Source organism: Anomalospiza imberbis, chromosome 9 (genome assembly GCF_031753505.1).
Source record: "Anomalospiza imberbis isolate Cuckoo-Finch-1a 21T00152 chromosome 9, ASM3175350v1, whole genome shotgun sequence".
In the NCBI taxonomy this organism is placed as follows: Eukaryota; Metazoa; Chordata; class Aves; order Passeriformes; family Viduidae; genus Anomalospiza; species Anomalospiza imberbis.
Genome location: NC_089689.1, coordinates 24,279,398 through 24,293,085, shown reverse-complemented (window position 1 = coordinate 24,293,085; position 13,688 = coordinate 24,279,398). Strand labels below are relative to the sequence as shown.

Sequence of the window (13,688 nt, the reverse complement as noted above, 5' to 3'; positions counted from 1 at the left end):
CAGGTGTGCCCACACCCTTGGAGCCAGGTTCTTGGAGTGTCCCACAACCTAAACTGGGTGTCTGATTGTGAATGCTCATCATTGTTACACTGTGCACAATTAAAATGTCGTTACTTACCATAAACATTCTAGTTAACTTTCTAAATAAAACTAAATAGGCAAGGTTGCCGCAGCCTGAAAAAGATTATGTGGTTGGCAGGAGATTCCACTGAGCTTTCTGAAATTTTCCTTGGATGGAAAGATGTTTCTTCATCTGCAAGTAGTTAGCTGGAATTTATGGGAATGGAGCACGAGCCAGATGTTGGTAGGCAATGGGGCTGAACAGCGTAAAGTACCAATTTAGTTGGTAGAGTTGACAGCAGTTGGAGTGGTGAGACCAGCAGTGAAATGAAGACAGCTACTGAATTCTCTCTCTTTTCTTTCACTTTAAGAAAAAGAAGATACACTTTTTTTGCTTCAGCCAAATAAAGAAACATTAGGAGAAAAAGGAAAAAAAAAGGGGGGGGGGGGGGGCGGGAAATGAAATAGGAAGAGAAACCCTGGGGAAAAAAATACTGAATCTTCTCTAAATATTGGGCATGAATTTCTGTTGTGTGTATCAGAGTGACAACTGAAAACAAATCCCAATTACATTGAAGACAAGTCCTTTAAATTTAATCACATATATGGAAAAATATCAGCTATACAACACTTCCAAAAAAAATCCTTGTTAATATTACTTGTAAGGAACATTGGATGGTAAAGGTGGAATTTGGCCGTGCTGGCTTTGTCCTTCACGGGGTTTGTATTTCCTAAGACTCAGTGTATTAACTGTTTCTTACTCTGTTGTTTTTCCTTTTAGCCTCATTCACAGCAGAGAAACAACCATGTTATAGAAAGATCAATACAAAACTTATGAATAATTAGCAAGGGAGACATCTTCAGCATGTTCTAAATTAGAGAGTCTGATGACAGTATGAAAAAGTACTACTTTTAATCAAGAATAGATATGTAAAGACTCTTTTAGTCTTCCTTACTTTTCCAGCTTATAAATGAGGTATGTTTGGGTATGTGAATAATCTCTGAAAATTGTTCTGAAAATAAATTACATCCTGAATTCATCTGCAGTTGCAGTGATCTCTTAAACCTAGAGTTTCAAATTACATGTAATTTATGTTACACTGCACTTCTAGCAGGCTGGACTTAATGCAAACTAATTGCATTTCTGTTTCACCTTAGAGACTTGTGATTTCTTTGCATGAGATGACAGCTGGTTTGTGCTGATGAATTGCAGCTGTGGGAAATGCTTGCCTGTTGCCATTTTAAACTTGCAGATCAAATATAGAACAGCCTCTTGAGCTAACGTGCAGTCAAGTAGTCAGTCTCCTAATTTCCCATCAGGGTGTTGAATTCAGTGAGGAGCTGCAAGTCAGTGTATTGTACTTGAGACTTGGGCCTTCAGCTCTGTTACTAAACTGGAGCCACTTTTGTGGCAGGAGTGAGGAGGTTCATCTTCCTCTTGGTGACACCAAATTGCTCTTTGTCACAAGAGAGCCTTGGAGTCAGCTGTGGCAGATGACAGTAGTGAAATCAGTACTGATCCACGGAGAAATCGTTAATATTATCTTTATGATTTTAGTCTATTTTTCCCGGCACATCCCTTCATGGAGGAGGCAGGCATTTCACCAGGGCTCTAGGGACCAGAGCAGAGGAAAAATGGGGTGACTGTTGTGGAAAAGGTTGTGGTGTCCCTCTTGAGATCCTGGAATAATGTGTGCAGCCTCTTGCCTTGCCCATGGGTGGAACTGGAAGCCCTGCAGCTGTACGCCTTTGCAGTTTGTTTTGTTGCACCTGAAAACACACCTAATTTGTCCTCTTTTTATCAATAGAGACTAAAATAATTTAAAGACTTAAATAACTGACTCTCCCCTGTAGGGACTTTAAATAGCCCTTGGATTGCAAAAGAAGAATTTCAATAACTTCTTTAAAAAAAATAGCTGTCTCCTGGGCAAGATCTGTGCCATTTCCTGTGGCTGGAAATATGGTCAGAAGTACTGAAGTTCTATAGGGTTAATGCTTGGGTGTTTTTAGCTCCCTGATAATTTCTTCATTTTCATGTTATATTGCTGAGAATTAGTGTTGCTCCAAAGTCAGGAAGTATATTCAAATTCATTCAGAAACATTGATTCATCAGCATGTGCACACAGACCCCCAAGGTTTTATTTTTAATCCCAGTTTAATTTCAGTGATCCAGTTTACAGTGTCTTGTGACTGACACCAGAGTAGGGAGAATGAAATGGGACTTTTGTCTTACCACGTATCAGGAATTAATGGTTTTCAGCTTTTCTATATTTATTTGGCTTTTTGATGTTTAAAAAAAAAGGCCCAAGGTTTCTATCAAGTACAGAAAGTACCAATATTACCACTTCTCTGACTTGTGTTGTTTTGTTTCAAATTCTGATAGACCATGTGCAAAAACTTACTGCTTACAAATGTATACTGACACTTTATCAGCCAATTTGTGTTTACTTTTTTACTAATTTTAGGAGTAGCATGTAGCCTAAGATGAATTTTTTGAGGAAAAGGGATGGTAAAGGGAAGTCTTCTACCTCTTCATCCTGATCTGAATTTGCTGGCCTCTTGGATATTATAAAAAAACTGCAGTCAGAAGGAGAAAGATTTTGCAATAAAACATTTGTTTCCTTACATTCTGAAAATTGTCTTTTTTTTTTTTTTCTGATCTGTATTACATAAGTGCTGTCATTGTTAAGCCTTTAGATGGAGGTATATATTTTTATATGTCCCATTCATCATCTTTAAAATAAGATGCAGAGAGGGGGAATTTGGAGTGTGGTGAATGGGGCACACCGCTCTGTTGGCAGGCAGGCAGGAGTGCAGGTTGCGTGTGCAATTCACAGCATGCAGGGTTGAAAATGCAGAGTTTAGTGGTTGTGGAAGGGGCTGTGGAGACTGCCTGGTGAGAGGCAGGTTTCTGTTTGGGAATCAAAAATCAGGATATAAAGAAGAGATTTTAAAGGCTTTCTTTCGGTGACTTCTAAGCAAGTAGTTAAAGCATGAATTGGAGCAGAGGTATTCTGACCTGTGAGAGCTGTGGTTGTTGTGGACTTTAATCAGCTTTTTCCTTGGGGAAGCTCTGGAAACCAAATTCCAGCTGTGTCAATATATGACTAAAACCAGTAAAGGACTTCTAAATAGGGAGTAGTAAAAGTGTTTAAAGGGAAATAAACGTTTCCTGCTAGGAAGAAGGTGGTTATACTTAGGTGTTTCCCTCGAAGTGACTTTCAAAGTATAAGAAAATAGCTCTTTGTTGAAGAATGTAAAGTAACAACTTCAGAGATGACTTCTTAAGGTCACACTGGCAATTACATCCCTGCATCTGCTTGTTCAGCTGTGCCCATGCTGTGGGCAAGCTTTGAGTGCTTTAACCAATCCAGGTCTTCCCCCAGTCTGAATCTGCTTTACAGTCTCAAGTTTAGGAAGTTCAGTTTGTCTTGGCTGTGATGTTGTATATTCATGGTACTAGAGGTGCTTACTAAGATTACTATGAAATTATAATGCATATGGGATGTTTTGTGATTTCTCTGTTTGTGCCATGCTCGCACTGGGCCTGGCTCTTAAGACCCTCTTGTTGGTGGCACTGCAGTGTAGGATTGTCTGAGTTGCCAAGACAACTTTAGTCATTGGTGAGCGTGGAGTGGCAGCCAGCTGAGAACATTTAGCTGGCTATGTAGGTGTAGGATAAGCTATAGGATAAATGTCAAATGCTGACAACGGAGGAAGCACTGCTATTGCTGTATAATAATCTCTAAATGAAACTGCACAAAGTAGGAGGGATGAATGCTGTGCTTGTTCCAGGCACGGGAACTATTTAAGATGCGTGACTAAGACCTGAGTTGTGGTGCCAGCGTGACTTGCGGAGTTGGATCAGTTCAGGGCTGGGTCTGTGTGCACAAACACTGAGCAGGGAGCTGAGGGGTGACCTGACTGATGATTGGGTTGTCACTGGCTGAAGATGTCAGGGTTGGGCTGCACGGTGGTGCAGTGCTCTCAGCACCAGCCTGGGACAATCTAGCACTGACAAGTGGTTTAGACAAGAGTTTATCCTTAGAGTTGTGGACATGGGGTATTTCCATGGTGTCCAGAGTTGTCCAAGCTGGCAACCTTGCTGTGGAGCCACCGGCCCTGCATGGAACTTCAGTGCCTGCTGGAACTTCTTGGGATCCTAGAGCCACACATCAAGGGACACTGATAGGCTTGGGGCCGTAGCCTTGACTTCTGGTGGAACCCCTGCAATGAATGGAGTCATGAAATCCAGTTCACAAATTAGTTTGTTCTTCTGTCCTTTTAGGAATGTTTTATAACTTCGATCTGGAAAAGAAAAGTTGATGACTAACAAAATAATTATCCCCCTTTTAAGTCTCAAGCATATGCTTAGTAGTATTCCATTCTTTAATTTGTGCATAATTTTCATTGATTAAAAACAAAAATCAGTGTTGAATGAATTGGACAATCAAAATTCTAATTTATGTGGGGTTTTTTAACCTTTGATATTCTTTCTTTGCATGGTACTTCAGCATAAAGAGCCTGAGTCCGTTTCCTTCATAGCATTTCTGCAGATCCTCCCTATTTTTATACACTTCTGTTATATCTAAAGAGATTTTGGATTTCTATAATTATAATTCTGTGTGGATAATTTATGTAATTATCACAGTAAATTATGCAGGTTCCTATGCAACTATATAGCAATTCTTATTTGAAGAATTACTATTGTTGCTTTTGGTTTATAATTTCAGTGTCATTTTAACATAATTTTCTTAGTGTGCATTGAGGAAATCTTACCCATATCTGTAATTGTCCTTATGCTTTAGGAATAAAATTAAACACTTAAATTAAAATTAAACATTTTAATGTTTATAAAGCAGGAATACTTATCCTGCTTTTAGTTACTGATGTTCAGAAGTAGGATTTTGGTTTCAATTACTTCTAACATTAAAATGAACATGACTAATATGTTATTTTATGCTAATCATGGGTGATGAAGGGATTGATTTCATGTTCTCTGGGATAGCAGACAGCTCTCTTTTCTTAACTGTCTAGGACCTGCCATTGAGGTTGAAAAAGTAAAACCTGAATCAATTGAGCCCGAACCTGAGGTACAGAAGACCTTCAGTGAGGAAGCAAATACATCAACGTACTTCCCTGCCCCTGTTCCAGTAATGGACAAGTATATTCTCGAGAATGGAAAGGTATTTTATATTAAATATAGCATGAGTCATTTTTAAATGTCCATCTGGTGATGTTCTTGTGGAGTTTTCATTGATTGTGGGGGTTTTGCATGGTAGCAGCTTGTAGAAGCCTCCTCAGTTTTCATGAAGGTGTGCTGTTGTGCTGAGAATTGTGAAGTTACACAGATATGAAGAGCATAGAAAAATATCCTCAGTGGTGAGAGCATTGAGTGCTGTGCAACATGAGGAATATAATTATTAAATAAATATTCATGCACAGGCAAATTGACATAGTCTTCAGTTGGTGGCATCCATAAATAGACCAAATATTGACCAAAGTCAGTAACCCATGTTACAAAGTTACATGAGTCTGCTTAACCAAAATACTTCTTCCTAAAAGGTTTTTAATGTTTATAATGCACTGTAGTCATATTGCAGAGAAGCCTTCATGTTTGGGTTGGAGTGCAGGAGGTAGTTATGAGCCCTGGAAGGAAAATGGGCTCCCTTGCTGCTGGTAGGAGCATTGCCACCGAATTGAGCTATGTAGTGCTACTTTCCAGAGACTTTGTGAAGTTGCTGAAATACCATCTAGCTCTAGTTTGCCAGAGCCTGACTGAGAGCTTTTCAGATTTCAGTGTGTTTAACACATTAACTGCTCATCTACCTAGGCCTGCTTTTACAGCTGTTTTCATCATCATTAAATAAATGTGATATTTCTTATACAAAACTGTAATTCCTTCAGAATTGCCTGTGCAGCTCCTGTTTCTTGGTGTATATAGATGCATTTGGTACCCTAATCTGAGAATCTTTAGGGAGAAAACATCCATTCCAGCTTTGCTGTGCAGTGGAATTACTGAAAGAATATAGCATGAAACTGCATTTTCAGATTTGTGTTAAAAGATTGCACCATGTCTGTCCCTCTTGAAGAAGAATTCAGCATAATCATTGAGGACAGAATGTGCGTGAAAAATAGTAGAATCTTGACAGTTTGACAGGTATTTGGTTCAGATAGCTTTTCTTGCCTAATATATTTAAATCTGTCATTTGCTTGATTATTTTGTTTAAATTTGTGCAATGAGTACTTAGGGTGTACTACTGTGTGAGTTTCCTTTACCTCCTTCTCTTCCACTTAAGGTCTATGGGATAGGGCAGATCCTTTAGTATTTCTATGCAGCTTTTCTTGCACCCTTTTTACATCTGTCAGCTTCTTGGCACTTCTTTTGCTGAAGTTTTCTGTCTTAACAGATATTAGTATCTCTTCAGTTTTCTTTCTGTAATTTTGGTTCTTGGTTTGCCTATTTACTGGGTCTACAGCCATCTCAGATGCCAAAAATGTAAACTAATAATGTATTTGGAGTGTTGGAGGGTAGTTTTCTTCAGTTTTCCTTATTTATGGCTTTATTTCAGTATTCCTTTATTGATATGCACCACTAGAGTAGTTGAAATGCTTTTCTTACAAATCTTACCCTTTGTGGCACCAGATTTGATCTTAGTAGGATTCTTTCAGAGCAGATAAATCTCTTTCCTCCAGAGGGAAAACCAAGTCACTGAAAAAGAGCCTATGGCATTCATTTAGAGAAAAGAAAAAAGAAGAAAGAAAGAAAAAAAAAAAGAGTTCATCTTCTGAGACACATTTTAGATCTGTTGCAGATGTTAGCACAGCCACTCTGGTGAACGTTGCTTTGAACGCTGCCGTCTCTGTTGCGTTGTGCTTGAAGGTTGATCTCGCAGTTGCTGAAATTGGGAGTAAATTTCCCACTGATTTCATCAAGACAAGAGTCTGGCTCATGGGGCAGCTCTTCCAGCAAGAAGGGAATGTCTTCTGAGTGTGAAGTACAGTAAACTTCCCGGAGCTTTGGGACTGATAGGAAACAGTACCGGGCCTGTTGTAGAGAGGTAAACTGAGACACAGGCAGATTGAATTCCTCACCATAACAGTGCTAGAAATAGAAAAAGGGAGAAGGAAGATTGCTGTGGCTGTGGCTGTCTGTCACATAGTTGCTGTTGCCATAGGTGTTTCATACCAGCAATTGCTTTTTTAATAAATGAAGCATGTTAAGAGATGTCTGAAGCATAAATATTGAAAATACTTCCTGTATCTTTTATTTTGAGTAACTTCAAGCTAATGAATAATGTAGTAGCTTTAGAGACTAAATAATCTTTGGCAAAGGCAAACCCTAATTTTGGCAGAGAGGAATTGGATTTTTGATGAAATACAACAATCTCTACAACTAATGTAATACAGACACCCAAAATTTGCTATGTCACAACATTCCTAATCTTACTTATTTTCTAGGTAACTTTCAGACATTTTCCCAGAGAATTTTTCCAAGATTGAACCAGAAATAACTGAATTAAGAAATGTACTGAGATTATTTTCTGAGCACAGACTGCTCACTCCTTATTGAAGTTGCCTTACAAAACATGTAGTGAGCACCAAAAAGAGTGTACCTTTTAAAAAATCATTTACCAAGAGGCTCAACAACAGAGAAAAAGGAAAAAAGAGTATTTGTGTTGTGGTTATTACTAGTTTAATTTTTGTCCATGCAGATTTGTGAAAAGCTTCTTAGAATCCCTTTAGTGTAAAAGATTCTGCAGGCAAGGCAGCTTGCTGCATGGTTTTATGCTTTAAGGAAGGCAGAGTTTTCTTTTTTTAATATAACATAGCTTGTAGTCAAACCAGTCATATTGCTCTATTTAAGTTTTTAAACATCTAGTTGCTTTTGAAGGATGCTGTTGTAATAAAACATTTCTTGAGGTTATAGTCCTCATTAATAATTAAAGCAGGTTTCCATTTAAAGGAAAATGGTATTCAGTTGAATACAAGCAGTAAAATGTTGGGTATTTAAAATTTTACAGTAGCTTTGTCCAATTTTCATTGCATTTAATGGGACTTCCATGATACTGCTCAGATTTGTATGGGTAGCGGGCACAGTTTATTTAAAGCCAGATGAAATGCATAAAACCACAGAAAACTAACAGCAGAGCAGTAAAGGCTAACAGTCTTCTGATGCAGTTTTGCTGTGGGATTTTGTTGATGGTATTTATTTAATCATAAGAAGGTCGAAAGTTAGTTTTAAGTGTTAATGTTACAGAAAGAACCCCCATTGAACCACATGTAATCAAAGCTAGATTTTGGATATGTAGCAATCCAATTGTTTGTTATGTTGCACTTGTCCAGATTGTCTGAATGTAAGAGCAGTGAGCTCTGATCAGCAGCTGGGAGGTGTAGGTCACACCTTAGCTTGTTATGATGAGAGCAAGTGTGTGTCCCAGTGAGTGAAGTCCATCACCATGTGAACAAAGCTTGCTGTGTGCAGAGGCAGTTCAGGAGTCTGCGCTGTACTCCAGGAACTGCAGCATGGACATATGGGGTACAAAGTATTTGTGGTTCCATGCAGGGCCAGCGTGCGTGTCCACGTTGCACTTGTGTCAGACTTGTGTTGGTTACTCATGGAGTTGCCTCTGTGCTGGTGCTGGAAGGTGTCCTGAGTGTCAGGACTGTCAGCTCAAACACGTAGTGGCAGCCTAAGAATGGTGCTCAGATTCTTGTCCGGCATTTGTTTTAAGACTGGAGCAGTGGGAATCTTGGGGTAGAGACATAGGGTTGCCCTGTGGGAAACAATCAAGCACAGTCAGTGCTGACCAAGACTAATAAGCAACACCAAACTGGAGCATCTTCCTTTTGGACACTCTCCAGTGGCTTCACACTGCATTTCCAAGTACCTATATTATCCTGCTTTAGTACTTCAGTGAAATACCTCGACTTCCCATTGTTTAGATAATAGAAAGTTTATGATGTTGCTGCAGTGGGTCATTGCCTAACCACAAAACAGTATTCATGTGGTGCATTCACATTGATCGTACATGATAGACACACTTTGTGTTAGAAATGGAAGTTTTACAAAGCTTCCAAACTCTCGTGGGTTATATTGAAATTGGAGCTTTTAAAATCCTTTCTCCCCTTCCAGTTACTTCAAACAATCAGGCTGGGTCTTGCCAACAGGTACAGAATACAATTTAGGAAGTAATTCCATCTCTACTGCCTCTGGAATGTGCATTGGGTAAAGTGTTGTAGCCAAAGGGAAGTGTTTCATCTTGCTCCTGAATTAGGCTGGTGCAACTGCTTGGTTTATATGCTGTGCATAATTATATAATACTGGATGTGTTCACTGTTTCCTTCTTCAATCTCTGTTCCTGACCACAGTCTTTCAGGAGAGAGGTTATATGGGGGGGGAAAAGTAGGGATTACTAAAAGGAACTATATTATATATTGAGGTTGACTTGAAATCCCTGACCCACAAAGTTGGAAAAGTTTCAGAGTTAGGCAAAATGGATTTGTTCAGCCCTAATTACTGTTATTTTAGTTCCTAATATTAATGTTCCTACAGCACTTGGATACTGTTGTGTGCTACATACCATAGATAAGTTGTTATTATTACTACCTTCTAGGTCCATCTTGGCAGTGGAATTTGGGTAGATGAGGAGAAATGGCACCAGCTGCAAGTAACACAAGGAGATTCAAAGTATACAAAAAATCTAGCGGTTATGATTTGGGGAACAGATGTTCTCAAGAACAGAAGTGTCACAGGAGTTGCAACCAAAAAAAAGAAAGATGCCGTTCCCAAGCCACCTCTCTCACCTCACAAATTAAGCATTGTCAGAGGTAGGTTATTTGAAAACTTTTGCTTCCTGCTTTGGAGTTTAACCATTAATCACGGAGTTGAAAGATGCTTCTTTTCAGCTCATTTAAAATTAACTGATTAAAAACTGTAATTCAGATTGCTATTGCATTGTGAAGTGCATACGTACCCAGGAACAATAAAACACATTGCAATAGCTGTGCACAGTGCAGGCCTCCACAGCTGAAGAATTGTACATTGACTTCAGTAAGGTTTGAAAAGATCATCACTTTAGACCACTTGCAGGGCAGGACTCTGAGCCTGGAGAACAACATGTTCTAGAATTCATCTGTAACATGCTGATTTTTTTAAGTGCATATATTCCTTTAAACAAGACTGAGAGTAGCTTTACAACATTCTTTTTTCCAGAACATAACCAGCTCTGGCATGAGGCACAGAAACCATTATAGCTGTGACTATAAAAATACACATACCTTCAAAGGCAAGAAAGAATAGTTCTTCCCTTTTAAGTGAAGAAAATGTAAATAGTAAAAATTAATTGTTGCACTTGAATTGGAATTTGGACAGGAAGTGTAAATCGCTGACCTCATCTGGTAGGGAAAATTGCAATGACACTTTCAGTAACTGCAAGCCTGAGTCCATGTGTGTGTAGTACTTTGAGAGGGAGGAGGCCTTCTTTATTTAAACTGAATGGTGAATTTCAGTCCCTTTGTATCATCATGCCTGTGTTGCATCATTTCTGTCTCTCTTGGTATTTCAGGCTTCTTTTTAAGTCAGAACTGAGTTGTTTCCTCATGGAATACACACTGAAATTGGATTTTTAGGTTTTGTGTCCATACTAAATTGCAGTAGTGCTGAAAGAAACCTCCCCATTTGGTAGAGCTTCATTATTCTGCATTTCCTGTTATTAGTTGCTATGTGCTCTTAACTGTGAACTCATTAAGAGGTGGTGTAATTGGCCATGAAAGTACCATGTTTTGGAGTAAGAAATACGGTTCCTCTCTGAGTGTGTGCGTGTGTCTGCGTCTGTGTTGTGTGGGGAGAAGTTGGAAACTTATCTCCGTGCTGTCATCTTTCTTAGTTTATAAGAAAAGAGTAAAGGACGCGAGGTTTTTTTTTCACTAATCTGCTTCAAGATTATATGTGGAAGTGGAAGCTGTTCCATGCTGATTTTCTAGTTCTGTCTGGGGTCTTTAGGTACAATCCTTACACATGTAGCTGAGCAGTGACGTACTGGCCACATAAGGAATCCACTCTGTGGTGGTGGCTCCCCTTGGCAGCTCCAGATGGGAAGCAGAATTGGTTGCCTTGGTGTGCATTTACAAGCACGCAGCACAAGGGGGTTATTTTCCACTGGCCCATTGCAATGTGGTTTCCAGTTTCCCTGCTGGAGGCTTTTGCTCCTCAGTGCTGCTGGCAAGGTTGTTTCTGTGAGAATTTCCTCTTCTACTTTTGTCAGGGCTACTCTATATTGCTTGAGCCGTTTAAATGACAGCTTTCTTCTAACTCCCCTTGTTTGGGCTACAGTGAATTTGGGAGTCTGCTCCAACAGGTACATGATGAGAGGCAGATGGGGCCCTTCCCTTTCTTCTCTTCCATACCTTTATACTCACCAGCAATTCAGCTCTTCCCTATTTCCTCGTTTTTCTGTGTTTTCTGTCATACTTCTGCTTCAAGCCTCAACCCTCATTTGAATTCTACTGTTACATGCCCTGGTTTTCCATGTTCCTCTTTTTAGTGTTTCTTTCACCTTGTCTCTGATTTCCCTTTTGTTAGACTCCAGCCTGTACAGTCTCCTCTTGAACCAGTTAAACTGCATGGCCAGTGTTGCAGGTGTCAGGCTGCCTGTATCAGTGGGACTGGGTAGTTCATAACCATGATTTTCCATGTTGTCGTGTCCTTTGCGTCAGTGTTAGCAGGTCTCGCCCCACCATGGAGAAGAAAGCAAAACAAAACAAAGAAATGACCAGCAAGGGGACAAATAGTTGAGATTTGAGGGAGTTTTCTATAGCCGGTGATTTGGATCAGGCATCACAAAAAGTAGTGAAGCTCCTGGTTAGCCTTTGAGGTCTACTGGAATTTTTGGTATTCAGCAGTACAAAGGGGTGTCTCTGTGCTCCTGTAAAGCCAAAAGACAAGGGAGCAAAACCTCCAGATTACTCTTTGAAGCCCTAAGCCAGTATCCTTATGCAAGTACTAAACTACTATTTCTGCACCCCCTCACAAAAATTGAAGAGATGGAGAGGAAAAACTGTGATCGAGGATCTGTCTGGTTCACACCAACTTTTCAAAGTACAGCTTTTGAATGAGTTCTGCCAAGTGATTCTGTGCTTGGCTTTGTGGCTAAATGAACAACACAGCCTGTCTTTCACTGGGAGTTCACCTTACTGGGTGTATCTGCCTGGGAGTGTTCCTGACACTCTTGTAGGGCCAGCTTATGCCCTGCAAACAGACTGCCTTTCTTCAGGCTCCCAGTGATGTGCCTCTTCTTAGGTGTCATATTTCCAATCATAGTTTACGGATGATCAGCATTTCAGCTATCAGGCTGCATGCTGGTTAATTTCATTTATTTTATATTCAGTACGTCTTACAACATAAAATTCACATTGCTTTAGATGTTCTCATCATTCTGTGGACACAGACTAACTTATTTAAAATAGATTTTTGAATGACAACATTAGCTCTTAATGTGTCTGATATCTCTATAGCTTCTTAAAAATCCCCACTGTGTAGTATGTAATAAAGAAATGATAAAAAGTATGATGGATGTGCACTGTTATAAACCTTGTTAATGCAAAATAACCTTTTATAAAACTTCTCAGAGGTTTCCAAATGAACTACAAAGCATGCATAGTACTTAATTTTCATAACTTTTTAATATGGTGCATTAGAAATGTTGTAAAGCACATTAATTAAGCAATAATCTCTATGGCTTTCTGTATATGAAGCAATAAACAGCTAATGGAATAGATCACTAGGCAAAGCAGAACAGTTTGTTTAACCAGTCTGGGAAGCCTACACAACAAAACAAATTGGTCTGTTTATGAAAACCAAAAAACCCCAAATCTGCCTGTCACTAAGGAGTTCTGTGTGTTGCACCACTTCAGATTTCAGTAACTTCTGCAGGATTCTGGCACCAAACTTCCAAATCTGGGAAGAAAAATTGTCTCAGCTTTCACTGCCCACATTGCTTTTGTAGTTTTTGCTACCACTTGCTTTTTGTATTCCAGATAATGTGTATTTCAGAAAGTTTATTGATCAAACATTCAAGGAGATGGCACTTGTCCTGAATAATCCACCAGTAGAAGTGAAATAAGCCCAGGGACAGGACAGCTGATAGAGATATGGACATTAATGTATGTGGAAGAGATATAAAAAAATGAAATAAATGAGTTAGTGTTCTCCTGATGGTTACTGCTTCTCTTCCTATGCATTGTCATTTCCATATCCCCCTGAAGGGGTGAAGAAGTGACTCACTGTGGATACAGCTCTGGTGGGACACTTCACCTGGGAAGAGTCTGAATCTGCTGTGGAGATTGAGACAAATGCAGGAGTCAGGCAGGCAAGGCTGGCACTGTAAAAGTTTGGGTTTAGCCTTGTTTCTGTATAGAAAGCCTATTAATGTAGTCACAGCATAACTGGAAGTTGGTCATGCCACTGATTCAAGCTTGGTAACAAATCTTGACTTTAACAAGATAGACGGTGAATGAAGGAAAGCTTCTCTTGTCTTGCAACAAATATACACAGTGCTTACTCACTGCTGTCTCTTGAGTAGTCAGCCCAACTCAGGGCTATTGTGTTTTTTAAAAATAACCTAATG

General features: G+C 39.4%; 1 protein-coding gene across 12 annotated transcripts in view; it reads left to right on the top strand.

Moving 5' to 3' along the window:
• Positions 1 to 13,688, top strand: part of LOC137478706 (cytosolic carboxypeptidase 6-like) — an 886,432-nt gene that overhangs the window by 549,832 nt on the left and 322,912 nt on the right. For 7 of the 12 annotated variants that reach the window (XM_068198693.1, XM_068198689.1, XM_068198690.1 and 4 more), the window contains 2 exons: positions 5,098 to 5,246; positions 9,678 to 9,891. The exons of 4 other annotated variants lie outside the window; for them this stretch is intronic. In XM_068198693.1, the coding sequence (XP_068054794.1) occupies positions 5,098 to 5,246; positions 9,678 to 9,891 (363 nt within the window). The remainder of the gene's footprint in view (positions 1 to 5,097; positions 5,247 to 9,677; positions 9,892 to 13,688) is intronic. One more of the 12 variants, XM_068198697.1, reaches the window with a different exon arrangement.